Source organism: Odocoileus virginianus, chromosome 15, assembly GCF_023699985.2.
Source record: "Odocoileus virginianus isolate 20LAN1187 ecotype Illinois chromosome 15, Ovbor_1.2, whole genome shotgun sequence".
Taxonomy (NCBI): Eukaryota; Metazoa; Chordata; class Mammalia; order Artiodactyla; family Cervidae; genus Odocoileus; species Odocoileus virginianus.
In genome coordinates, this window is record NC_069688.1 from 1550582 (window position 1) to 1575810 (window position 25229).

General features: G+C 47.9%; 2 protein-coding genes across 5 annotated transcripts in view; one reads left to right on the forward strand and one right to left on the reverse strand.

The window, feature by feature from the left end:
- AGO2 (argonaute RISC catalytic component 2) overlaps positions 1-10166 on the forward strand; it is an 84089-nt gene extending 73923 nt beyond the window's left edge. For 3 of the 4 annotated variants that reach the window (XM_070476941.1, XM_070476943.1, XM_070476942.1), the window contains 4 exons: positions 470-604; positions 4046-4147; positions 5829-6028; positions 6288-10166. In XM_070476941.1, coding sequence (XP_070333042.1) covers positions 470-604; positions 4046-4147; positions 5829-6028; positions 6288-6396 — 546 coding nt within the window. In that variant the 3' untranslated portion in view covers positions 6397-10166. Of the gene's footprint in view, positions 1-469; positions 605-4045; positions 4148-5024; positions 5513-5828; positions 6029-6287 lie in introns of those variants that run through there. The other variant, XM_070476945.1, reaches the window with a different exon arrangement.
- Positions 10167-21528: 11362 nt separating this feature from the next.
- CHRAC1 (chromatin accessibility complex subunit 1) lies at positions 21529-24926 on the reverse strand. Its single transcript, XM_020915011.2, has 3 exons — positions 24674-24926; positions 22741-22867; positions 21529-22153 (listed from the first exon to the last, which is right to left on the reverse strand). Exons 1-3 carry the CDS (start codon positions 24818-24820, stop codon positions 22041-22043), a joined length of 387 nt encoding a protein of 128 aa, XP_020770670.1. The 5' UTR covers positions 24821-24926; the 3' UTR covers positions 21529-22040.
- Positions 24927-25229: the final 303 nt, after the last annotated feature.

Here is a 25229-nt window from a genome sequence, read left to right on the forward strand (position 1 = left end):
TTTTGTGTCTTTGATAGCCACAGGCTTGCTTGGTGGTGGAGCTGGGATTTGGACTTGGCTTAGCACCTAAACTAGTGGAGTTTGTTTGCTTGTGTGTTTTTAAGTACATTCTCTCCAATCCAGAAATAAGTTGTTGGATTGATTTGTGTGTGTGTGTGTGTGTTTCCCACCATGCCTTCATGTCCACTGTGGATGGTAGCACTTAGAACATTCCAGACACCGTGCTCTGCCTGTTTATGCATTATCTAACCTAAGCCATTTAACCACAAAACCTGGGAGCCGTTTGCTCCGTGATAGAAATGAAGAAACAGGCTCAAAGAGACAGAATCACAACAGCTAACAGCAAGCTAGTGGAGCTGTAAGACTTATATATGTATCAAACGTACATATGATAAAGGGAGTCATTTTAAGGTAACGAGAGGCCCCCAAACGTAACAGTCCTCAAGCATGTCCTGCTTCCTTTCCACAGGTTCTCCACCACGAGTTGCTGGCCATCCGTGAGGCATGCATTAAGCTAGAGAAGGACTACCAGCCAGGCATCACATTCATCGTGGTCCAGAAGAGACACCACACGCGGCTCTTCTGCACAGACAAGAACGAGAGGGTGAGCATCCCTGGGCCCCCCCCCAGCCCCGCCCAACCCGCCCCACCTGCCCACCTCGCCGCACCCGGGGTGGGGCGGCATGGGCGGCCCAGGTGTAGGCGCTGGGGCAGGGCTCTCCTCAGCTTGCAGAGCAGCTGCATCCTGTAAACCCCACGGGCCTGCAATGCCTCTGGGGGGGTGTCTTTTATCCCACAAGGAAATGACCAAAGGTGAGGCTTCAGAGCTGGTGAGCAGCTGTGGTCCTAGACAGCATGGTGTAAAGGATGAGGTAGAATGTGGGGAAGTGGAGCCCTCAGGGCACCTGGGGTGCTCCTGCAAGGGGGCCTGGGAGCTCTCCAGGGGTCCAGTCTGGAGGAGCGTCCAGGCTCCCTTATGCCACCTGGCTACTCCAGAGTAAGAATTGTGTGTGAGCGGGAGGCTTGAGACTTAAAGCTGTGACTGCTGAGAATTGTCCACAACCGGGGAGAGAGAGAATTCCTTAGATTAAAAGACTGTTGCTGTTCCTAACAGGATAATAAAGTAATCCACACCTAGACACATTGTCCTAAAACTGCATGGTGTCAAAGTAGCTGCATAAGAGAAAAGACCTAGCAGAGAAGGACATTAGGTCAGACTGCTCACCGGCAGGGCTGGACACTGGGGGTTAGTGTCCACGCAGAGCAGTCCCCTGAGGCCACCTGGCACCGCAGCACCAAACATGCTTCTGGCCTCAATGGAAGACGTAATGCAAATTGAAAGTTAATAGTGAGGAAAAGGGACGGTCCACCAAAAAGACACGACTGCTCAAAGCATAGATATACCTCACGCCATGGCCTAAAAATATGTAAAGGAAAAAAGATGAAGCTTAACGGGCAGAATTTCAGGGAGAAATTGACAAACACACCACCAGAGGGGTCTGTTTTAACAGACTGCTGTCGGAAAGTGAAACAGGTACAAATCAGTCAAGACTGAACATGGGAAGAGTGGAGGAAGCAAGCTGGGCAGACCGAACCCTGCCTGTGATGGCCGAGCTCACGCCTGGGGTAAAACATGAGTTGGCCCCATCCCAGGTCACAGAGGAGGTCTCACAAGATTGCCAGTCTTCACCCTTCTACAAACCACATTCTCCGTTACACAGTTCTAAATCCGTAGTAGAAAAAAGCATAAGGAAACTTAAAATTTTCAATTTGATTGTAAGGAGCACCTGCACTAAAAAGGTAAAGAGAATAATCAATTGTGAAATGATCAGAAATGAACAAAAAGGAGAATTTCATGTCAAACCCTGTGCAGTGCAGCTACCGCAGCATTTATGGATGAGAGTATAGAGACAGCTGCTTTGTTGTAAAACTAGAAAGAGAGCTATCAGTAAGTCTGAAGCCGCAGGAAGGATATCAGCCCCAGGGGTCGAGGGACAGCTGAGGAGCTGGTGTGTGCAGCTCCCCTGCCACCTCAGCCTGCAGACCTCTCTTGCCAGGAATTGGGGGATCAAAGTCAGCTTTTTCCTGCACCCCACTTTCTCTCTTGAAATAGAAAATCGTGAACTAGAAAATGAATTGCCCATAGCACAGATTAACACAAGTGAGGCATACTTCTCTGAAGATTATATAAACCTATCAGGACTAAACAACAGAGAATACTCATGATGATGTTGGGAGCAGAAGGTGATAATGGCTGGCTGCAGAGGGGGTGTTATTTGAATCAGACTGGATAACCGCTTCATGATAGCACGTTGGAAAACAGAAGAAACAGATGCAAATACTTAGTTGTAGAACGACTTCAGTTATCAGAATCAGCTGAGGGAGGACAGTCCCAGTCATGGTCCCAAAGGCATCAGGCCCAGAGAGTTTTACGGGCAAGCTGTACCAAGGCGTCACGAGTAGACCATCTTAACATGTGGTGCAGACTAGGAAAAAGAGAGAAACTACTTTGCTTATTTGATGAAATTGGTCCAGAGGTTTTTATAGGCAAATTTTAATAAACCTTCAGAGAATAATCTTGTACAAAGAATTTCAGAGGACAGAAAACATCTGGGGGACTCACATTATGAGGTTAGCCTGATAAAATCACCAAACGTTGTACAGGATGTGGGTACTGTGGTGAGTAACACAGGGTCTGGAGCCAGAAACCCTGGCTGCAGTCCATCCCTGCAGCTTCCGGCTGCTTGACCACAAGCTGTCAGCCGCTCTGCCCTGGGCTGCCCTGTGAGAGTGCTGGGAGGGTGGCTGAGCTGACACCCAGCACTCAGCGCAAGGTCAGTGGGTTGTTAGGCTGAGGATTCTCCTGCCCTTTGGACAGGAGTGGAAATGGACAGCCAACTTGGAGCACAGGTTGACAGTTCTAGACATCTACCCTGGAGAAACCCACATGCCTGTATTCAGGGGGACACGTATAAGAATATTCTGGCAGTGTTATAATAGTAAAAAAATCTGCCTGCTAACAGGAGAAGAGTTTGTGGTGTGTTTATATATTGGCGTTTACATAGCAGTGAAAAGTGATTTTTTTTAAAAAGTAATAAACATTATCTAACAAATGACTGTTTATCAAAATTGCAATGTGGAACAAGCACAGCAAGTAGCAAAATACATAGGATACATGTATACAGTTTTTAAATGTACAAAGTAACACAGTGTAATGCTAGTAGAGGCTTAAATATGTAACAAAAAATGAGAGTTTGTGTGGGAGTAATGAAGTCTAGATTTGAGACTGCAACATGGAAGGGGGTGCAAAGGTAAGCACTCTTCTCAGATATTTCGTTTCTTTTTCACGTGTCTCTGAAGCATCATGCACACATTCAGCAAGCACTTGCAGAAGGTACATAGGGGTTATATGGGAGATTTTCTCTTTTGTATGTGTATTTGAAATTGCACAGCTTAACAAAAAAAAATTGAGTGACTTTGTGATTAATTGGGACTTTGCCGTCCCAGGAGCTGGGGTGTTGGGTGGATTTTCAATGCTCAAGTTGAGGTTAAGTGGTTTGGTAGGATCTGTAGTCCCACTCACACCAGCTCCTGGGCTGGTCTCTGGTGGAGCAGCTTGCCCGCCCCAGTGGACTGGAGAAGCCCTGGACATCCGTTTTCCAGCTCTTCTGCCTTGGGCATTGGGCTGGGGGGGCAGGGGAGGGTGGCGGGCAGATGTCGTTGTCTGGTCTTAGGTTTGTGTGTTGGTGAGTTTCCATCTTGGTCTCAACTGTAAAAAAAAGACCCTTCAAGTGGTCCACACAGATGCTTCAGTGAGGATCCTCAGGGGCCTTTATGAGACGGCAAAAAATAACTCCAGCCCAAACAGGACAGGAACTAGTTTAATTTCAGTTGTTAGTACATGTTTAATTTTAATGCTGTAGCCCTGAGCAAATGCGTAGGCCAACTTAAGTTCTCAAGAATAGACGACGGTGTGGCTGAGTCTTGCTTGCTTGCGTCACTTTGCCGTCCCTGGCCTGTCTAATGGGCTCTTGTGTTGCTCAAGGTTGGGAAGAGCGGAAACATTCCAGCAGGCACAACTGTGGACACGAAAATCACCCACCCAACCGAGTTTGACTTCTACCTGTGTAGTCATGCTGGCATCCAGGTGAGGATAGAGGGTGGGCAGTCTTGGTGACTCTGAGACGTCATGCATGCATTTAGCAAGCGCTTGCAGAGTGCAGACCGCAGGCCAGGCACTCGGGTGGTGGTGGTCAGCAGTGAGCCTGGGGCTCCGGGCAGTCCCGAGGGGAGGTCGGCGGGTGACCCCTGGACAGTATGGGCTCAACACCGTTCGCTGCTGTCGGGGGTGCAGGGGAGACTCATCTCCAGCGGCAAGGGCAAAGGCCCGGCAGGCTGGCAGAGACCAGGGGCATCCCTGAGATGTGGGGTCGGCCTCGCATGGCCACCGCGTGGGTGAGCGGGCAGGGTCACACGGGCATGCCTTGTCCCTCCTGGTGAAGAGACCCGCAGGCCGCCAGGCATCCTGGGGGAGCAGTGCCCCATGCAGCCATGCGCTACGCTGCCCCGATGCGAGGCTGTGCCCTGCAGGAGGGGGTGCTCCTGGAGGATGGGCTGAAGCCCTCTCCCGAGGGATCTGATCTAAACTGGGGGGATCACTGTGGACTCTGTACTTTGGACGTTTGGCGGGAACCACACACCACCAAGGCCCTGGAACAGGGCGTGGCCAACTGGCCATGGGCGCATCCAGCCTGCAGCCTGTGGGCACTGCCAAGGGCTGAGTGGGTTGTACATCTTGAAAGCGTTGTTGAAAAGGAGGAAGAGGAGCGTGGCTTAGAGAATGCGGAGGCTCCCATGGTGTTTCCTGTGGCGGCTTCTGTGTCCGGCAGGCGCCTCTCCCATACCCGCCACCCAGAGTCCATCACTGTCTCTCTCCTGGCTTCCTGCCTTCGGGTGGTGCTCTGGCCCTCCAAGGCCTCGGATTCGGTTGCCGGACCAGCCTTTCCCCTTGCTTTCCTACACAGGCCCTCTCTACTGAGGGAATCTCGCTTTTGAGACGAGTGCTGTGACAGGATGAGCCTCTGGGGCCTGGCCCCGCTGTGTCCTCAGCAGACCCTCTGATGCTAATGCCCTGCTGCCCGTGGGCCCTGTGACCACCCAGGGTTAAATCCTCAAAGTGGGTGCAGGCTGTGGCTCCTCAGAGGACAAGCGGGCCTGCCGCTCACCAGTTCTGGGAGCCTGAGCACAGACAGACGGTGGAAGCAGCAGCGCCCAAGCGGGGGCGTCAGGAAGGGCCAGCCGGCTGGCTTGGGTCACGCGGCCGCTGGAGAAAGCCCTTCCCCCAGCTGACCGGGCATGGGTGCCCTGCCAGGCAGGACAGCGGCCCTCGGGCACCCCCACTTTGGGGGGGAAGTGAGGGGGGCAAGTGACCAGCCCACTTCCTTCAGTTTCAGAAGTTTCCAGACTACACACACTGCACAAAATAAATACATGTTCAAACTCTGATTTAAAAGGCGTTAACATGTAACTTATTAGAGATTTCTTCTTGTCTTTATAAATAAAACGTCATAGAGAACCTAACGTATACAAATATTGTCCTCAAAACAGTTACTTCTGTACTGTTGTCTTTCCTATGATTTCCTGTGCACAAGTGAATGTGTGTGTGGCCTGCATTTGACCGGTAGGCGGTCATTTGATGGTACGTTGTAAGACGAAGGTTGTCTCGTCACTGAGCGCCTTCCGTGAGGCTTCCCAGCACAGCTGGTGCAGGGGGGTCTGGACCCCCTCTCGTGGGGGTCTGCCTCTCTTACCCTCTGACCTGCTTTCAGGGAACAAGCAGGCCCTCCCACTACCACGTGCTGTGGGATGACAATCGCTTCTCCTCCGACGAGCTGCAGATCCTCACCTACCAGCTGTGTCACACCTACGTGCGCTGCACGCGTTCCGTGTCCATCCCGGCCCCAGCGTACTATGCTCACCTGGTGGCCTTCCGGGCCAGGTACCACCTGGTGGACAAAGAACATGACAGGTGAGTGGCATGCCTCTCCTGGCCGGGGTCATTTCTGCAACAGGCTTTGGCAGCTGCTTTTCCAGAAAGGGACTTGGTGGGGTCCCCAGTGGCTGGAGCCGATTGTGACGCCGACACCCAAAAGCCAGCATCTTTGCCGCCATGCGCTAGCTGTGTGGCCGCCTTGCTAGAGGGCTGGTGTGTGGTCCTCACTTAGCTGCCAGTGTGCTGCCTCGTGATGCACTAAAGGCTGCGCGCTTTCTGTCCCCCATCCCCGCAGTGCTGAAGGAAGCCACACCTCCGGGCAGAGTAACGGACGTGACCATCAGGCGTTGGCAAAGGCCGTGCAGGTCCACCAGGACACGCTGCGCACCATGTACTTTGCTTGACATGTTCCAGTGTTTACGATTGTGTACCGAGTGGGATTCACATGAGACCAGCTACACTCAGACCAACCAATGCCCAGCCCTTCCGTGACAGCCAGCATCGAACATGACACGTCATCCATTTTAGTAGATTCTCCGTTTTCCAGAATGCCTTCCGTCCCAGACTTCAAACTTGGATTTTGAACTGCAGACCTGTATGAGACCCCCATTGTCGTAGGAAATATGGTTTGCCAAAATCTTATAAGCTGCTTATTGAAATAGAGTCCCGTGTTTCCTAAAAATCTCCTAAAACCAGTTTATGAACTCAGGGCTTTAAAACATTTTTAATTTATTTGGTCATTCAATTTACTTGTTTTTAACACATGATTCTCTATGAAATTGATGGGCTCAAACTAGCTGTGAACGTTCTATGAGAGTGAAAGCAACACAAAACACGCTTTGGTTTTAAAGCCTTGAACATTCTGACGTTGTCACTAAAGTTTGTTTCAGAGTAACGCTGACGCACTCCTGACCTGGCTCCCACCAGCTGTCCGGAACCCGAGGGCAGGGGCCAGGCGAGACGCCCGGCGTCTCTCATTCTGCCACCGGCCGCCTTCCATGCAGCTCGAAGGAGGACGTGTTGGCAGAAGATGGGCCGTGTGTGTTTATAACATTTACAGGTCCAGAGAGATTGGCAGACAAGTGCCATTTTAATAAATAATTATTTAAAAAAAGAAAAAAGACAATATGCCGACAGTCTAATCATAAGATTTGTCCTATAGGACTGTGACATTTATTTTCCAAAGTTTCTAAAGAATACGGGTCTGTGGTGATAAATACAGTACAATCCTTTTTCACTGTTATGTCTTTAATGTAAGAGAAAAAATATATATATCTGGTTTGCAGTATTAATGTGGTAGATAGATGCTGTTTTTCATTTTATTGACTACGGGGTGCTTCTTGTGATCTGTTCAGCATATCAAGAGTGTTCTGAAGCCTGGACCACCCCTTGTGGTTCTCAGTGCTGAAGTGCAGGAGTATGCGGTTGACTCCGTGTGCCCGTGGCCCGCCCCCACGTGTTGAGTGCACAGCCTGGGCCCTCCGGGGGCCCAGGTGTGCTCCTGGCAGTCATGCCCCCTTCCCCGCCCCCTCACCCTTGTGTGTTGCGCAGCCGATTAAGCACAAATGGAATGTATGTGTCCTTCCACTCCCGGGAGCGAGTCCGTGTAGCAGCGTGCACATCTATCTGCGTGTGTTTTGTTAGCCAAGCGTCATAGGATCTATGCACTGAAACTAGAGAAGGCTGTCGGTGGTGGCCCTCTGCCAGACGTGAGGCCAGTGGTCTGCGAAGGAGCGCTGCCCTCGGCGGGTGGCTGATGGCAGAGTGGCGGGAGAGGCAGGCCCTTCTGCTGGGATTTGCATCCTGGCCCTAGACGTGGGTTCGCCAATCAAGAAACCGTTGCACTAAGCGTAGTACTGTGGACAGCTCGACGAGCTCCATTGTGCTAAGGGGGCTTTCTGTCCTCGTAGGCTATTGGTACAGAAATCAAGTCCACGTTCAGTGCAGAGTCCAGGGAGGAGGCGCGCCTTCCCTAGTGCTGATTCATGTCTGTAGGTTCCCTCGGGCCCTGCCGATGGCCCTGCCCATCCAGGCCTGACACTGGCCTCTGGCGCTGGGGTGTCTCCTGCTGGGGTGAGTGCCTGCTTCCGTCTCGTGTGGGGGCTCTGAGGGGCCAAGAGGGGCGGGGACACACTGTGGGGGACGCTTGGCCTGAATTTTGGGGGCAGCGACAAAGGGATGACTTATTTGTGTCAATATACACTCAGAGTGGTGTATGAGTGCACGCACAATGTGGGTGTCTTATGAATGGCATTAGTCTCTTCTTGCTGTACCTTTTTTTTTTCTTTTTAAATGACAGAAGCCTCTGCTCAAAGAAATGTTGCAATTCCCTGTCATTTTATTATCAAGTGGCACTTTCTCCTATTCTGAGGGACACCAGTACAGTCCACTCTTGGCTTAAATTACTGGGAGCATTCAAGCGAAGGAGGGAATCTTCTCACTAAAACACTTTTAAAGTCTTCAATGAGGTTAGTTTTCAGCCATGTTCAGTATCATGTAGAACTGTGTCTCCAAGGTATGTTTTTACCACTTGCAACAGGATCTCGGGGGGTCAGGGCGGTAGTGGTAAAAAAAATTCAGTCTCCCACTCTCGCTGCCGAGTCAGAGTCTCCAGGGCGGGGGCTGGGCACTGAGTTTGTCACCATCAGCTGGGGGCTTGGGCTGCCTGGAGTCTGAGAACCTCTGATCTAGAACCTTCTGGAGAGGATGCCCCCCCAGGCACTCCTTTGGGCAATGCAGGAAGACATCTTCTGAGCTAATGCGCTGGGGAAGACTACAGGCTGGCAGAAAATGAGACCTAAATTCTTTAAAAAAATCATTTTGAAGAAAAGTTTTCTTTCTAGAGGGCCAAAGTACTTTGAGACGGGTACTTTTTTACAGCCCTAGGCTTGTTTTATAAAACTTTTACTACTTAAGAGCATTTATAAACCAGACGTCTCCAGCTGAGGTAGCTACATACCTTTGTGCGTGTCTGATGGTTAGAATTCAAATGGCTGTAGTTACAATTTCTCAGGTAAAGAACTGTTTTCCCAAATTCCTACCAATCCCCCCACTATTAGGATAAGTTTTGAGACAGCATGAAACCTCAGAGTACAGTAGAGTGAGTCCAAGCCCTGCTCGCGTGGAAGCCGAGAAGGGCCCCTGCCTGTCTGAGCAGGTCATGCCCACCCACCCCCCCAAGAGTGTCCTCGAGGTTGGCCAGAGAGGGGCTCTGGGCACCTCCAGACTCTGTGTTTGAAGGGTTTCCTGAGGTCTGTGCAGGCTTTGCCCCACCCCACTGTTAAGGAAGGCGTGCCTTGCTTTAAGCAAACTGAATGTGAAAATTGTGATGTAGAGATCTGGATTCATTTCAAAGGAAAACTGGGATTTATCTCATCCCTTTAGAAGAGGTGTCTCAATTGGATTCTTATCCTGGTACTCTTCCTAACATATTTGGTAACATTCACCCAGAGAAAAGTTAACGTAGGCCCCTGTCTTCACCACTTCCTAGTCTGTTGGACGGGCTCTCGCCCTGATTGCTGAGTGATGAAAGAAACCCAGGGAGCGGTGTCGGTCGCCGTGAGGAGAGCCCCCTGGCCCTGCTGAGATGCCATCCTGCTGTTGGGGTACTTACTTTGATAAGCTCAGATGTCCCCGGTTCAGACACATTCTATAAAACTGGGCATACCTGTACCTTTAGAAATGGAGTGTTTGGGTTTTGGTTTTCTGCTTCAGAAAGTCTTCGCAGACACACTTGATGCTACGTTTTCGGGTCTGCCTCTTTTCGAGATGGTGTTGCTTTTTAGCAGCATTCTCACACTCCGTGCTCGGGTGTTTGCGCCATAGAACCACAAGAGACCCCTGGCCGCTCTGCGGGCTTCCCCGGGAGGGCTGGTTGGAGGTGGAGTGACCTCTGTATGCTGTGTGAAGTGCTGTGACTGAGGTTTACCCCAGCGTGCGCTCCTTAAAAGACACAGTTCAAGTTCAGTTACTACAGCAGGGTTGTGGGGGGTGGGTATTGATGTATATTGTACGCTACTGTTATTGTTGTTAAATGCAAATGTTGCTATTTATTTTTTTTTTCCCTTTCTGCTCTGGTTTGATTTGCCTGACAATGGATATTACCGTGCATGTGGTACTTGGTGAATATGATAGAAATTATTTCCCCCAACTTTTATAAATTACCTGATGTTTACCTTCGAGTTTGCTGGATGATTTATTTTTGAAAGCCACAAATGTAATTTTTCTGGATGAATTGTTTTTCTTATATATGCAGCGGTGTAATTTTGCATTGATCTGCAGGGTGATTTAAATTTTATTTTTACAAGGCAGTTTTTCAGGCAGATTATATATTTGATACAATACGTTAAGGGTAGGCCAGCCAAGCGTCCTGCAGCGGGGAGACCAGACTGCCTTGAGGAGGCTCTGGAGGCCGGGGCGGCTTCTCTCGGCTGCTCGGTGCCAGGCAAGCGCTCGGCTCATTTCATGCAGCCGTCCCTCGGGATCTGACGGAATCCTTGAGTGGGACTTTGATCTGTTGGACAGTTCAAAGGATTTTTTCATGGGCATTTTCCTACACCTAAGGCAGTTCCATTAGGAGGAGCTTTAGAAGCTGACATAATCGAGACAGTGGACAATCCCAGTGGCCTGGACAAGCCATAGAATTTCCCTGTGACCTCTCTCTAACTCATCTCTCACGCTCATGAGAAAAGGAATGTACAAATAAATAGAAACTTCCTCAGTGTTCATACACCTCACTTTCAGAATGCAGATACCTTATTTATATTTAAAGCCCTCCCCCAAAGCAACCAAGAATATTCTCTCTAGCTGCCGTGCCAGCATTTGCGGCTGCAGTGATGTTTCTCAGTGTAGACACAGTGCACGTGTGACTGTGTAATAGGGCTGTCCGTGTTACACACACATGCTGACTTTTTGTAAGGAAAATTTTCAACTCAAAATAATTGCACTGATTTTTTGACAGCTTCCTTTTTATTATGTCCGACTTTGCATCTGCTGTACTTGTTTGAAATGACTGTAAATAGGTTTAGGATGGCAGAGATGGTGTGAAACAACATGTTGCTTTGTGTTGGTGACTCTGCCCTGGTTTTCAGTATTATGTGTTAGAGCTGTGTGGGCTGCCCGCTGCCCGTCCCCCTCTGCAGCCGTGTCTGTGCGTGTGTGTGTCTGTGTCTGTGTGTGCGCGCGCGTGTTGACCATTCATGAAGGACAAATTAGCCTCTTCGCCGTCTTTTTCTGGAAGGAAGTTTGTGGTCTATCGGAAGGAGAGTGTGCTCCCTCCTTGCAGTCTGAAGATTTAATTCTAAGAGGATTAGTTCTAAATCCCTTGAATACTTCTGGTCTGTTTAATTCCTTGTTATTTGCCATGACTCCCTAAAGCATGTGCTTCTACCTCCGTCCAGCATTTGACAGCTCAGAGAGTAAGTGTCTGAACGGCCCATGTTACTAGCGAGTCAGGGTCCCCTTGCTTCTCTTTGGTCAGCCATCATTTGAAAGCCGTGAGGTTCCTGTTGTGTCAGAACTGTCGTTTGTGGCTTAATCCACAGATGCCAGGCAGACCTGAGCCCCAGTGCTGTCTGTTCCTCTGGGCCTCGCGCGTTGGCCAGACAAGAAGTGGGGGCTCCAGCCAAGCATGTGATTCCACTTGTGGGCAGGCTCCCCAGTCGCACACACACAAAGGAGCTTCTACACCCACGCCAGCCAGTCACCTGAGTGTGTGTTCCCGTCACGTTGACGCCATCTCGGCGCCTTCACTTAACGCTTTTTTTTTTTTGATGTTTTGCCATTTTGTTGTCTAACGTGAATGTATTGGCTTAGCCATATCACTACAGAAGGTGGTTTCTCATAAGTACCTTTTAGTTTAAAAATAAATAAACGCAGATAAAGGCTACCTCTGAATTCTCAATAGATTCATGTTTGCTTTTAAGCGTAGCTGTCCACACTGAAAATAGCCAAAATGTTGCCTGAATAAACAGAATCGTGAACATCTCTCTGTTCAGTTCTGGCTTGAACATTGCGTGCCATACTGTGACCCACGGGCAGTCCCCTCCCCCCACCCGGCTGTCCGGGTGGACCAGGGGCTCCTCAGGGCTGCCCAGCTCCGACGTGCTGGGACCCTCAGTGGCCGGCAGGGAGGATGCGCGAGAGCCCTTCTGCGCCGCCCTCGGGAGCGGGGCCTCAGGCAGCGGGACCCGGAAGGGACCTGCTGTCCTGGCATTTCCCTGTCCTGTTTGATATAAGGAAGCACTTTTTCTTTCCTGCTTTACTTATGAATGGGTTGAAAGTGGCTCCTTCTCTCTTCTCCCTTTTTGTACACTCTGTAAAATCACAAAGGTGCTTAAACACCAACTCTCGTGCAAATAGTTCTTCTGCAGTAGCTGCATGGTTTCAATATGCAGTGCAGGTGTCATTGACCTCTGACTTGGGAACCCTTGAGTGCTGTCACTCCATACTTTAAAACGAGCCAAGGTTCAAAAGCAAAATATTCTGTTCAAATCGAAGGCCCTTTGTCTGAGAGGAGCACAGGGGCCAGGGCGGCAGCATCCTGAACGGGCGGCCGTTCCCGCTGCTGGCGCCCTGGACTGGACGCCCTCTGCGGGGCAGCTGGCCTGGGAGAGCTTGGCATCCTGTGTGATTTACCACTTTGCCGCCAGAAATGTGCTGTGCCCACACACTGCTGTGGGACTGTCAGGCTCACCCTCTGCTCCTTCGCATCTTTTCTTTAGGTTCCTCGTGTTCTCATCTTCAGAAGGTGAGCATTTGCTTTGAAGTCTGGAGGGACAGGCGTCTGGGTGGGAGGTGGCGGCTCCGAGCTCCTCTGGACACACCTCAACCTTGACTTTGGCCCAGAGAGATTCCAGGGGCACCATTAGGAGGAAGCCCTTGCCTCTAGCGCCACATGCTGTGCTATAATTCCCAGAGCGCCAAGTGCCCTTTGCAGTCTTAAGAATGTGCAGTTCTGCAGTCGCGCTGTCCTATAGACATAGACCACCCCAAGGGGTGTGGACATGGGGGTTGCCTGCGGGGGTGCCCGCCACAGCCACCAACCTGCTTCAGCCCAGAGCTGCTGGGCTCTTCTTCAGTGACTCAGTTTGCAGCTGGAATTGCAGGCAGGGTATTCTGGTGGCCCCCTGGGGCCCCAATGTGGGCCTCCTCCCTCTTCGCCACCTTTGCGCTCATGAAAGGTCACTAAAGATGAGGGAGCTGAAGAAGACTATTGGTGCTTTTGTTAACATGTTTCTGTCTTACTGGTTGATGTGAGAAATGCAGTGTGTTAGACCTTAGATGGCCCTGGTGGTGTGACTGAGGGCTGAGTCCTCACCCTCAGACAGTCAGAGGAGGCTAGTTACAACTTGCTTGGATGTGAGTAGTTCAGAGTTAAAGCTAAAACACCAAATACTGACTACCCCAACCCCATGTGTCTCTGGGAATCTCGTGTTCAGGCCAACCTCATTCAGTACTTCTGGAATCTTCAAGGTCCTCAGACCTGGAAGTCAATCCCAGGATTGACTTGACAAAACTGGGCGCTCATGTGGGGAGCGCTGGGCTCTTCTGGGCTCTGGAGATGCTGGCAACAGCCCTAGGTGTGGGCGAGGGCAGCCCCTCTGGCCCAGGAGGCAGGTGGTGCCCAGGCCTCCCTGGCCTCTGGTGGTGCCAAGTGGAGCACGCTCTGGAGACCACATCTCGGCCTCTGTGCCTTTCACGTCCAGTCCTCAGCGTCCTTACGGAATTGCATCAGGGCTGCATTGTTGTCGGAAGGAAGCTGGTCCTCTGCCCTTGAAGCTGCCTCTGCTCTTTGGCTCCCACGGACGGCCCTCTGCGGGAACCACTGGGTTCTGGCTGGGGCCTCCTCCCAGGCCCTGAGCACATCTGTCCACAGGACCTCTGTCTCAGTCAGGCGCTGACCGTGACCACCGGCCACCCTGGGGCCTTTGTTCTCAGTCACTTGTCAAGAATGTTGAGTGTAATGGAACGAGACTGTTTGCGGGAAGGAATTGGAGCCGGCACTGTGTCTTTGTGAGATGCATGTGGAGACTCGGAGGTCAGGTGTGTCTCAGGCGCGGGAGTGTTCTTGGTGGTGGTTTGTAACCTGCGGGGAGTGGTGTCAGCTGGAGCCCTGCACTCAGGACTCAGGCTCTGCCACCTCGAAGATGTAGGTTTTAGCTCTGACTTTTCCAAGCCAGGTATTGAGTTGAGCAGATTTCTTGGCTGATGGTCCAGTTAAAAGCCACCCTTCTCTGTCAGTGGATGGTTTTAAGTGGGGGAAATGACCCAATGTTATCTAAACTTAAAAAGCCTTCTTGGTGGCCACCCTTGGTCCTCTCCTCTCCCCTCACCCTCCCTCCTGAAAGGCAGAGGCGCCAGCCGGCAGAGGGGCTGGACGGCAATGACTTTGGGTTCCTCTTCAAAGCCGGATGCACATGTGACTAGAATCCTGGGAAGACTGCAGGTTAGCACTAAACTGAACGTTGCCTCCTCCTGAGTTTGATCGTGGATTTTAAATGTAGTTGTTCAAGGTATCAACTCATGTTTTGTAATTATAGAGGCAAGTGAGTTTTTACTTTTTAAAGAGTTTTAAGGGAGTAATTGTGAGTTTCTGTGCAGCAAAGTGGCTAATTACTCATTAAACATAAGAATGTAGTGTCTAAATCCAGATTTTTTCTTACCTCTGGTACACTTTAGATTGCTTACCTAATATGTATTGAGGGGTTTTTAACCCTGAGTTTTATCAACTTTTCTAGTTTTATTTTATTTTTATAAAATAATTGAAAAAACCAAAAATGAATTCAAAAGTTCCATAGGTAGATCTTTCCCCTTAATTTCCCACCCCCCCCCTCCCGCAAAAAAAAAAAAAATTTTAGAAAGACATTTTGAATCAAAATGTATATGACCATGTAAAGTTTACTGTTTTCTAAGAAGCTGAGCAGCTAAAGGGCCTCATTTCAGGTGGTACTGTGCGTACTGTCTGCGGACGCGTCTACCTGTGTGGTGGGTCTACGTGGCAGTGTCTTGTGCTTGCAGTATAGAGACCGTGCATTGCTGTTGTGTAAATGGACAGTTCCTGTATAAACTAGTGTTTATATGCATTGGCCTCTGTATGACTTTTCATTTGCTACATGATTTGTAAAATTAAATATGAAATTATAGTACCTGCTAAATACGCTTCTGAGGCTTCCTGTCCTTGTCTTTTAGTTTAATGCCATTATGTGTGTTCTGAGGATGTTCCATGCTTGCATGATGCTAGGTGGTAATGCCACTTTAAATTAAGCCTTAATCGGATATTAAATTTGTAAGTCTCAGAGTATGCAAAAATATTAGGCAGAATGAGTTTAAACTGTTCAGATCAAGATGCTATATCTTAATTCAACAAGTCTCTTCTCCGGAGTTACAAAGGGAAGCTCTCACTGACACAGCGCCCTCGCTCGCTCTCTGGTCTGGCTGCTGCCGTTGCTTGATGAAAGCGGACCATTGTGCATCTCTGTGGCAGTCGGTCAAAGACCTGTTCTGAAAGTCGTGAGACTTTGTCAGGGTTATTTTTAAATGTTTGATATTTTTTTTTCCCTCCAGTTTGAGATGTTTTTATGGCTGATGGAGAGTATGATTTGGGTATTAATCTTTGCAGACCTGCTCATGTTCTAAGCTTTCTTCAGGTAGTGCCACCTGTCATTGCTTCTGCTTACTATTAAATGGGTTTTTGTTTTTGTAAAAGCATCTTAAATTTAGACATAAAATGGAGGGGACCCAGCTTTCTTTACAATGTGGATCTACCTCAGTTAAACAGTTGGGTGCTATTTACTAAGCCTGTCAAACTAAATTGGAAAAAGTAACAAAACAGTGACATATATAACTCCACACAAAGCTTGAAAACATAATTTCCGTTTATTTAATAATATTTTTATTTATTTTGTGCCTTTCGTGTTTAATCCTAATACATTGAAAAAATCAGTATGAAATTAAATATTTTATATTGTACGTGGGAGAAAAAGCCCAATTGGCCATGGAATCTGAGAGATCACCCCAGCTAACTACTAACACATACTGGAATCCCAACTGCCCTCTTGTGAAAAGAAAAAATTAGGCGCAAGAGCAAATATGACATTTTACAAGCAAATTTCAAACTCTTCTATGCATATATTTGTAGCTATCACTTCATTTTCTGTGCCAATGAAGGGGCGGCCAAAACAGCTCACACACACTCTTGTCCTTGCTTCTTTCATCACGCGTGCCCCCCCAAACCCCGCCCCAGGCATATTTTACTAGTTCATTTCATAAGTAACGGATGGATTGTTGTCGATTTAGTCTCTCCCGACCTCCTGGTGGGGGTGCTGATAGCCATCGACAGAGGAAGGGAGAGCCCTGGGCGGTGAGGGAGAGGAGCAGGGGTGCTGGGCAGCACCCCAGGATTTCTGTGAGTTAGAAAAGCTTTCTGGCAGGTGAGAAAATAAGATAAGAGATCGATGACTTTCCATGCTTTTATATTTGGCAGTTTACAAGTCTAGACTTTTCCTACTATGGCAATCTTTTTTAATTCTTTGGAGGTAACACAATATTTTGGAGTCTTAAGAATTTGATTTTATACCAATAAGAAATAAAAGTTAGGGATCTTTCCTGTAGTATATAGTTTTACTATTTTAAAGAGATCTCTGAATTTTACAAGAGAACCAACATTCCTTAGTGGCAAAACTCTGAAGGTTGATTTGAGAGGCTTTTTGCTGCAGGATCTCAAAAAAAATTGGGATGATTCTAGTTAAATGTTTTTTAATTTTTAAACTTCCATCAGGTCAATACGTAAGCTATATTTTGTAAAGAGTAAATCATCCTTTAGTATGCTGCATGTAAAGATCAGCGTTGTTGCACTTTCTCAATAATAATACATGCCCTACAATTGGCTCACCAGTAAGCATTTTGTTTTTACCTAACAAGAGTACTTTGGGGCAGGTGATTAAATTTATATAGGTACCTCAAGAAAAAACCTGAATATGCTGCATTTTGTTTCTTTAGCTTGTATATGTAGCATTTTGTTCTGCTCTTATTTTTTTTTGTTTAGATATATGCTTTTTGGACCCCAACAGGCTGTTGAAGAGATCTTAAAGTTACTCTTGTAGGGTTACAGTATCCTTTTTTTTTTTTTAAACTTACTGCAATATCTGGTTCAAAGGTTGCCCACCAGGAGATTATACTTTACCCAAATACACCTGAGAAAAAGGATACCATGTTTATAAGCAGACAATAATGTTTCCAATCCTTTCTGTTCATGCTGCTTTCTTAATTCTTTTCTCCATATCACCAAGAGGTTGGATGACTTACTTCTAAGGTCAGACTTAAACATCATGGCATCTTAATGTTTTCAACACAGACCTCACAAACCTGCCATTCAGTAAAGTAGCATGATCCTAAAGGTATTGCTGGCGCTAGGCAGCCGCGTCCATCTGGGCTCTGAAGAGCCGGTCTTGACACTTCTCTGTTCCCAGCACTCACCCTAAACTGAACAGACGGGGAGTGGTCTTAATTGACAAAGATTAAACTGGTGAAGAAAGCTAAAGGCTGAGACACTGAGCATCTATTGTGGTGTTTAAGCTTAGCTGGGTCCTTTCGAGTTTGTTTTACAGCTTACTAGATTAAGTAGTTTGCACTATTTTTGCAATAAATCCATGGAAAACCTAACAGTTATTTGTTTTTGTTTCTTATTGTGTGTATATAAACTAATACTAAAAAGTTTGGCATAGTGTTTTTTTCACCTCCTTACATAACCTTTAACATGCACAGAATGCTGTAAATCTGATAAAATATGATGTGAATGATATTTTATAAAGTTATTTTGTATGGTGTCAATTTTGTTTTCCCTCATAGTATGTCAGCAAAAAAAATAAAATAAAATTCCTTGTATTTACAGCTGCCTCTCCCAAAGACCTTCTGTCACTCATGTGTTTATTTGTTAAGATTAAGATGAACACAGGTTAAGATTCCAGGCTTCTGAGGTAGAAGCACCCCTTGGGTGACAGAAGCCTAGAGCCTTATTTTATACATCGGGCCCCTTGAGAATTGGGAGTCTGGGGATAAAAACCTTAGGATTGAACTGGATGGAACAAATGTGTCTACGATGAGGTGGGTGTTCCCACTCTAGCAGCCATGAGAAAGGGTGAAGTAAAAAGTCATTCGGCTAAACCCCAATCAAGTGTGAACCCGAGCTCCATGTTGTGTGGGATACAGCTGACCGTATCTGGGGTCTGAGCCTAGTGGGTCCCTTACCCTCTGCTTGGTGGCCTCCCTCTGGGTGTCTGACTTCTGTCTGCACTGGAAAGAATATGTCATGTTAAGAAATAAGGAAGGTGGGGTTAAGAAAACGAAAATAGCTGAGAATCCCTAGGATAGACATTGAGCTAAAGCAGGCCAAAGTTTTTGTTTTAAAGCTATTTTTTTATTTTTAAGAACAATGTTTTTTTTTAAAAAAAAACAATATGCGTTCACTATAGAAAATGTAAAAATTCAGATAAACATAGAAATTTTAAATTAACAGTAATCACAACACAAAATCACAATCACAGCCCAGGTTGGATGCATGAGACAAGTGCTCGGGCCTGGTGCACTGGGAAGACCCAGAGGGATCCGGTAGAGAGGGAGGTGGGAGGGGGGATCGGGATGGGGAATACATCAGCCATCAGATCCATGGCTGATTCATGTCAGTGTATGACAAAAACCACTACAATATTGTAAAGTAATTAGCCTCCAACTAATAAAAATGAATGAAAAAAAAATAGTAAAAAAAAAAAAATCACAATCACACAAAACCTGTACCAAATATTTATAGGGCTTTATTTCTAACAATTAAAATGGGAAACAAAGTTTTTCAGATTTTTAAAAAGGAAAAAAAAAATGGGGGCGGGGGGGCAGGGGACAAAGAACAGGAAGCAACCCAAATTGCGAATTACCCATGCACCTGTGGAATGGGTAAAGAAATGGTACATCCAAACAAAGGAATCCTACTCAGCAGTAAAAAGGAATGGACTGCTGATACCTGCAAGTGCACTAGGCTAAAAATAAAGATTCAAAGCCTGCATACCAAAAAAAAAAAAAAAAAGCCTGCATACTATATGATTCCATTTATATGACATGCTGGAAAGATGAGTGGGCAAACCATGGTCTGTGGGTCCAGTATGGCCTGCTATGTTTTTGTATGGCATATAAACTAATAATTTGACTTTTACATTCGTAAATGGTTGTAAAGAAGCCAAAAGATTCCATGACCCATGAAAATAATACAAAATTTAAATTTCGGTGTCCATAAAGAAAAGTTTTCTCAAGTACAGACATGCTCATTCTTTTATGTGTTGTCTGTGGCTGCTTTTGAACTAGTAATAGAGTTGTGTAGGAGTGAGAGATTCTGTAGCCCACAGAACTGAAAAGGATTTCCCTGTGGCCCTTTCTGGGGAAAGCCTGTGACTCCCGCTCTGGGGGCTGGCGGCTGCCAGGGCGGAGGAGAGGAGCACGGTGCCTCGGCGGCGGCCTCTGTGAGAGCTCGGGACTGCACACCGGGGCTTCCCCAGGGGCTCCGTGCTAAAGAATTCACCTGCCAATGCAGGGGACACAGGTATGCCCCTGGCCCAGGAGGGTCCCACATGCCCATGTGCCTCGACTATTGAGCCTGTGCTAGAGCCCGGGAGCCACAGCTACTGAAACCCCAACAGCCCAGAGCCCGCGCTCCGCAACAGAAGCAGCCAGTGCAATGAGGAGTGCACACACCGCAGCTCCAGGGCAGCCCCCCGTTCGCCACAACCAAGAAGAGCCCGTGCAGGAACGAAGACCCAGCACAGCCAAAAACAAATTATTTCTTTAAAAAACCCTGTACATTAAAAAGTGGATTTTAAAATATTTTAATAAAATTTAAAAACAAGAAGGACAGAAAACAGGAGCGACTGCCTGGGGATAAGGGAAGGAACTAACTTCAAGGGGATACAGAGGAACATCTGGGGTGACGGAATCATTCTGTATGTATTGACTGCTGACACGTCCAACAGAATGGACATTAAAGGGTGATTTTACTGGATGAAACTTCAAACTCAATTTTAAAAAAAGACTGAAAAGGCAAGAGCTAAAATATACCCCATGTGAATAGAAATAGGGCTTATGGTTTTCTCTTGTGGATAGTAAAAACAATTACTATGAAGGAATAGTAAAAATGATGGAGGTCTTCAATAATACAAAATGCTTTGTAATTTTTTAAGACAGACATGCTTAGGCAGAGGTAATATTTCTTACTGTATTTCACTTAATAATGTGATATGAAATTTTTCTCCAGGAATAGAAATATTAGAAAGTGCTTGTTTTTGGACTTCCCGTTATTCAGTGGTTAAGACTGTATGCTTCCACTGCAGAAGGCTCAGGTTTGATCCCTGGTTGGGGAACTAAGATCCCACATGTTGGCCAGTCAATGCAGGAGACCCAGGTTCGATCATTGATCCGGGAAGTTTCCACAAGGCTCGTGGCAACTAACCCTGTAAGCCATAGCTACTGAGCCCATGCACCTAGAGCCCTGCTCTGCAGGGAAGTCGCCACAAAGAGAAGCCCACAGACCGCAACCAGGAGCAGGCCCCTGGCCACAGCCAGAGCACAGCCTAAGCACAGCAACAAAGATCAGGGCAGCCAAAACTAACAAAAAAAAAAAAAAAAAAGACGAGTAATAGAGGATTCTAAAATTAGTTCCGTAACACATTTTACTATAAAAATATATACAGCTTTTAAATCAGAACTACAATGAGGTTATCACATGGATCAGAAAAAGTCTACAAAGAATAAATGCTGGAGAGGGTGTGGAGAAAAGGGCACCATCTTGCACTGTTGGTGGGAATTAAAACTGATATTGCCACTATGCAGAATAGTATGAAGATTCTTTAAAAAACTAGGAATAAAACTACCATATGACCCAGCAATCCCACTACTGGGCATACAGGCTGAGGGAACCATGACACATACACCCCAACGCTCTGCAGCACTACTTACGATAGGACACAGAAGCAACCTAGATGTCCATCGACAAATGAATGGATAAAGGAGCTGTGGTACATATACACAATGGAGTATTAGTCAGCTATAAAAAGGGATGCATTTTCTAGAGCCTATTATACAGAGTGAAGTCAGTCAGAAAGAGAAAGAGAAACATTGTACATTAACACATATATAGGGAATCTAGAAAGATAGTACTGATGAACTTATCTACAGGGCAGCAATGCAGACGCAGACATACACAACAGGCTTTTGGACATGTGGGGGAGGGAGGTGGGATGATTTGAGACAGTAGCATTGAAACATACACATTACCATATGTAAAACAGATAGCCAGTGGGAATTTGCTGTATGAAAGAGGAAACCCAAAGCTGGTGTTCTGGGATAACCTAGAGGGGTGGGATAGGGAGGGAAGTGGGAGGGAGGTTTAAGAGGGAGGGAACATATGTATACCTGATTCATCTTGATGTATGGCATGGCAGAAACCATCACAATACTGTAAAGTAATTATTCTCCAATTAAAAATAAAAAAATACAGCTTTTAATAAAAAAGAAAAATTTATTTTACAGTTTAAAAAAATGCAGTAGTTGGACGAATACAAAGCCAGATTGTCTTGAAATACAAAAATCCTACCTACAGACTACATATTTAGCTAAAACAGGATCTAGCTGTTTACCAGAACTAATTTCAAAATATACATATGTGAATCTACACAACTGGTATTTTTACAAGTTCTTGAAAATCTATCTTCAAACTAGAAAGTTAAGCAGAGTCCCACTGCCTCTGGAGCTCAGCGCTGCAGTCGGGCTGTGCCTTCCGGTTCATAGTCTGTTCGCAGTCCCCTCCTACTCCAGCTGCAGCGTGAGCTTGGGGGAGAGAGGCTGCTGCCTGGGTTCCTTTCCTGTTGGCTATTTATGGCAGAGGTGCATTATGCCCGGTCTCAGCCAGGGAAGAACACGATGTCTGTGCAGTCTCTGAAGGGTGGACAGACGAACGCCGCTTCACAGCCAAGGTGCTGATGCGGGGGGTCCTCACTGCTGGTCTTCGGGGTCAGGATTCCGCTTCATCGTCTTCGCTCTCATCCTTGTTGTTCTCCTCCTCTTCTCTCTTCTCTTTAAGCATTTTCAGATATTTACTAGCTAAAATCTTCTTTGGTAATATATCTTAAAAACATAAAACTAACGTCAGCAATGCAAATTTCAAAACATGCTAGTCCCTGCTATGACCTCTAAAACAGGTTCCAAGAGGAGACCAGTCTCAGACCACACCTCTGGGGTGAAAGCAGGAAATTCGCACTGCCTCCTGACTGACGTGAGGGACCTGTTCCTGGGTCACCGACTGCGAACTATGCTTTTCTCTGTGCTGCTAACCACTGGAAGCAACCCTGTCCAACTCACCCGACCCAACGCTGGCCCCAAGGATCACCTTAAGCTCTTTTTAGCTGTGGTGCACACAGCTTGTTCTGCAACAACAATGATGAGTTTGTTTCCCCATCCAAGTAAGGAGGAGCCTGAGGGATGGGCCTGCCTGGCTTGCCCAGACACCCTTTGCAGGATGCCAAGTTAATTCGTGCTCTAGGTAAACCGCATTACAAACATACTCAGGCAAAACTAAACCTCTAGTCCTGTGCCAGGTAAACTGTGGCACCTGGAGAAAGCACCAAGATGTTTATTTCAGTGAAAGCAGAAAAAGAGCGGAGGAAAAGCTGTAATTACTATTTTTTGACCAGAATGTTTCAAAAGCGAAGTACCTGCAAGGAACTGAAAAGTTTCCGACTTCTCTGCAGTATTTGATAAGTCACTATAGGTGAGTGCTTTCTTTTCTTTTCCACTGCCATGTCTATAGGAATACGTGGCGAGATATTGAACAAAGAGTTCCTAAAACAAAATGAAAAAGTAAAATGAAAGGAGTGCTTTGAAAACCTACCAGACCCCACTTTTTAATTACATTAAGTTTAGATGATTGCAGATTATCTTGGTTCATCAAATTACAGGAGAAATAAAAGGAGAAAGGAGAAATATGAGGTCAGGAAGAGAGTAAGGCTGAATTAAAGTTGGCAGGAAAGCAGGGATTTCCTAAGAGTTTATTTTAGATTTCTAACTTACAAAAAATATATAACAATAAATCGTAATATATAATAATAAATCGTTTAATGCCCAACCTCTACAGTTAAAGAGGGGCAAGAGACCATCCAAAAATTCTCTTCGCTCAAGAACACACATTGTGTATTCAATGTACATTGTGTAGGGTGGTCCCCCTACAACCCTAAGTCAACAACCTGAAGGTAAAAAATGATCAATTTCCTGTTTCATCCAGATACCTTCCCTAAGGCAACCATCTGAAATGAGCCTCTCTCAGTTTTATTTTAAATCCATCTAATTGAGTTAGTAAGGGATTAAAGAAGCAACTGCAGAACCCTTAACTCCTTAATATCTATAGAATGAAATGGTACAAATATCCCAAAACCACTCAATTTCCTACTTCCTTTAGCTACAGCTTTGACCAACATACCCTAGGGACACTGTCTACCCAACTAACAGGGCTGGAAAATGGATTCCAAGTAAAGTTAAAGACTGTGAAGCAGAAACCTGGCCAAGGGTTAAGAACAGGAAGGTTCTGGCCTACCTACACCAAAGCAAGAGACAATTATTTGGGCCTAAGAGGGGGCTAAAACTTCGATTCTGGCCCAGGGTCCCTACAGTCAAAGCCATGGTTTTTCCACTAGTCATGTATGGATATGAGTTGGACCATAAAGAAAGCTAAGCAGCAAAGAATTGATGCTTTCCAACTGTGGTGTTGGAGGAGACTCTTGAGAGTCCCTCGGAGAGCAAGAAGGTCTAACCAGTCGATCCTAAAGGAAGTCGACCCTGAATATTCACTGGAAGGACTGATGCTAAAGATGAAGCTCCAATACTTCGGTCATCTGAGACGAAGAGCCGACTCTATTACAAAAGACCCTGATACTGGGAAAGACTGAAGGCAGAAGGGGACGACAGAGGACGAGATGGCTGGATGGCATCACCGACTCCACGAAACTACGGGGGCTAGTGAAGGCTGGGGCCCCGCAGCCCACGCGGTCGCCAAGAGTCGGACACGACTCTTGGACTGTACAACAACTGGCCCAGGAGACTCGGGTCAGCGTGGGCAAGCGGCCAAGCCCGGCCGCACCTTCTGAGGAAGCCGCGGGCCCTCTCCCTGAACCGTTTAAGGAGCTTGGGCACAAAGCCACGAAAAAGACCGGCAGCGGCAAAAGGAGGGGCTGTGGGGCCCCTGGTACAGTGACGCTCAAGGAGGGGACACCAAAAGTCACCTATGCGCCGCAGCCCAGATCTCCCTCGCGCGAGGGACGGCGGGAACGGGACGGGCGTGGCGACGAGGGCGCGAAGGAGGGCGGGAGCGGAAAGAGCGTGCGGCCGGGCGCGCGAAGGAGGGCGGGAGCGGAAAGAGCGGGCGGCTCGGCGCGCGAAGGAGGGCAGGAGCGGCACCGGGGGGCGGGGCGAAGGGCGCGCGCGATGCGAGAGGGGCGTGAGGCGACCCTCAAAAGAAAAGGGAAGGCAGAGCAAGGGCCCGAAGTGGACACGGCAGCTCGCAGGGCCCGGTGGGCGGGGCGGGGCGCGACGGTTTCGGGCGGCCCCCACCGCGGTCCCCCGCTCCTCAACTCCTCCCCGCGCGGCCCGCCTCACCGTGGCTTTGGCGGTGAGCACCAGCGCCTCCTGGTTGATGCTGGACACTTCGGGGGAGCTCTTCATGATGACCCGGATGCGGGACAGGGGTAGCGACACCAACCGCTGCTCCCCGCACTTATCCTTGCCCACGACCACGTCCGCCATCTCTGCGCACCGCCCCCGCGGCGGCGGCGGCAGCCCCTACCAGCCGCAAGGTGGCCGGCCTACACGGTCGGTGTAGGGGAGCGACGTCCCACTGCCCCGTGGGAGTTGTAGTGTTGGGTGGCGCGGCGGTGGGGGCGGACTACAAATCCCGTGATGCCGCGCTCCCCCCGCGGCTGTGCGCGCGGAGCGGAAATGCGACCTCAGGCTCCGGCGGGGCGGGGGAGGCTGTGGGTGATGGTTCGGCCTTGGGATGCTGAGAAATTCCGTGAAGGAAAACAGCGTGGGAAGAGAGAAACCGGGGCAAAAAGGGAAAAGGCTGGGCAGTGAGGAGAGAAAACAGCCCTACTGATTGGAAAGCGCTATGCCGGCTAAAGGAGCCACAAGGCAGAGGCCCTGAGGGAGGACCCTT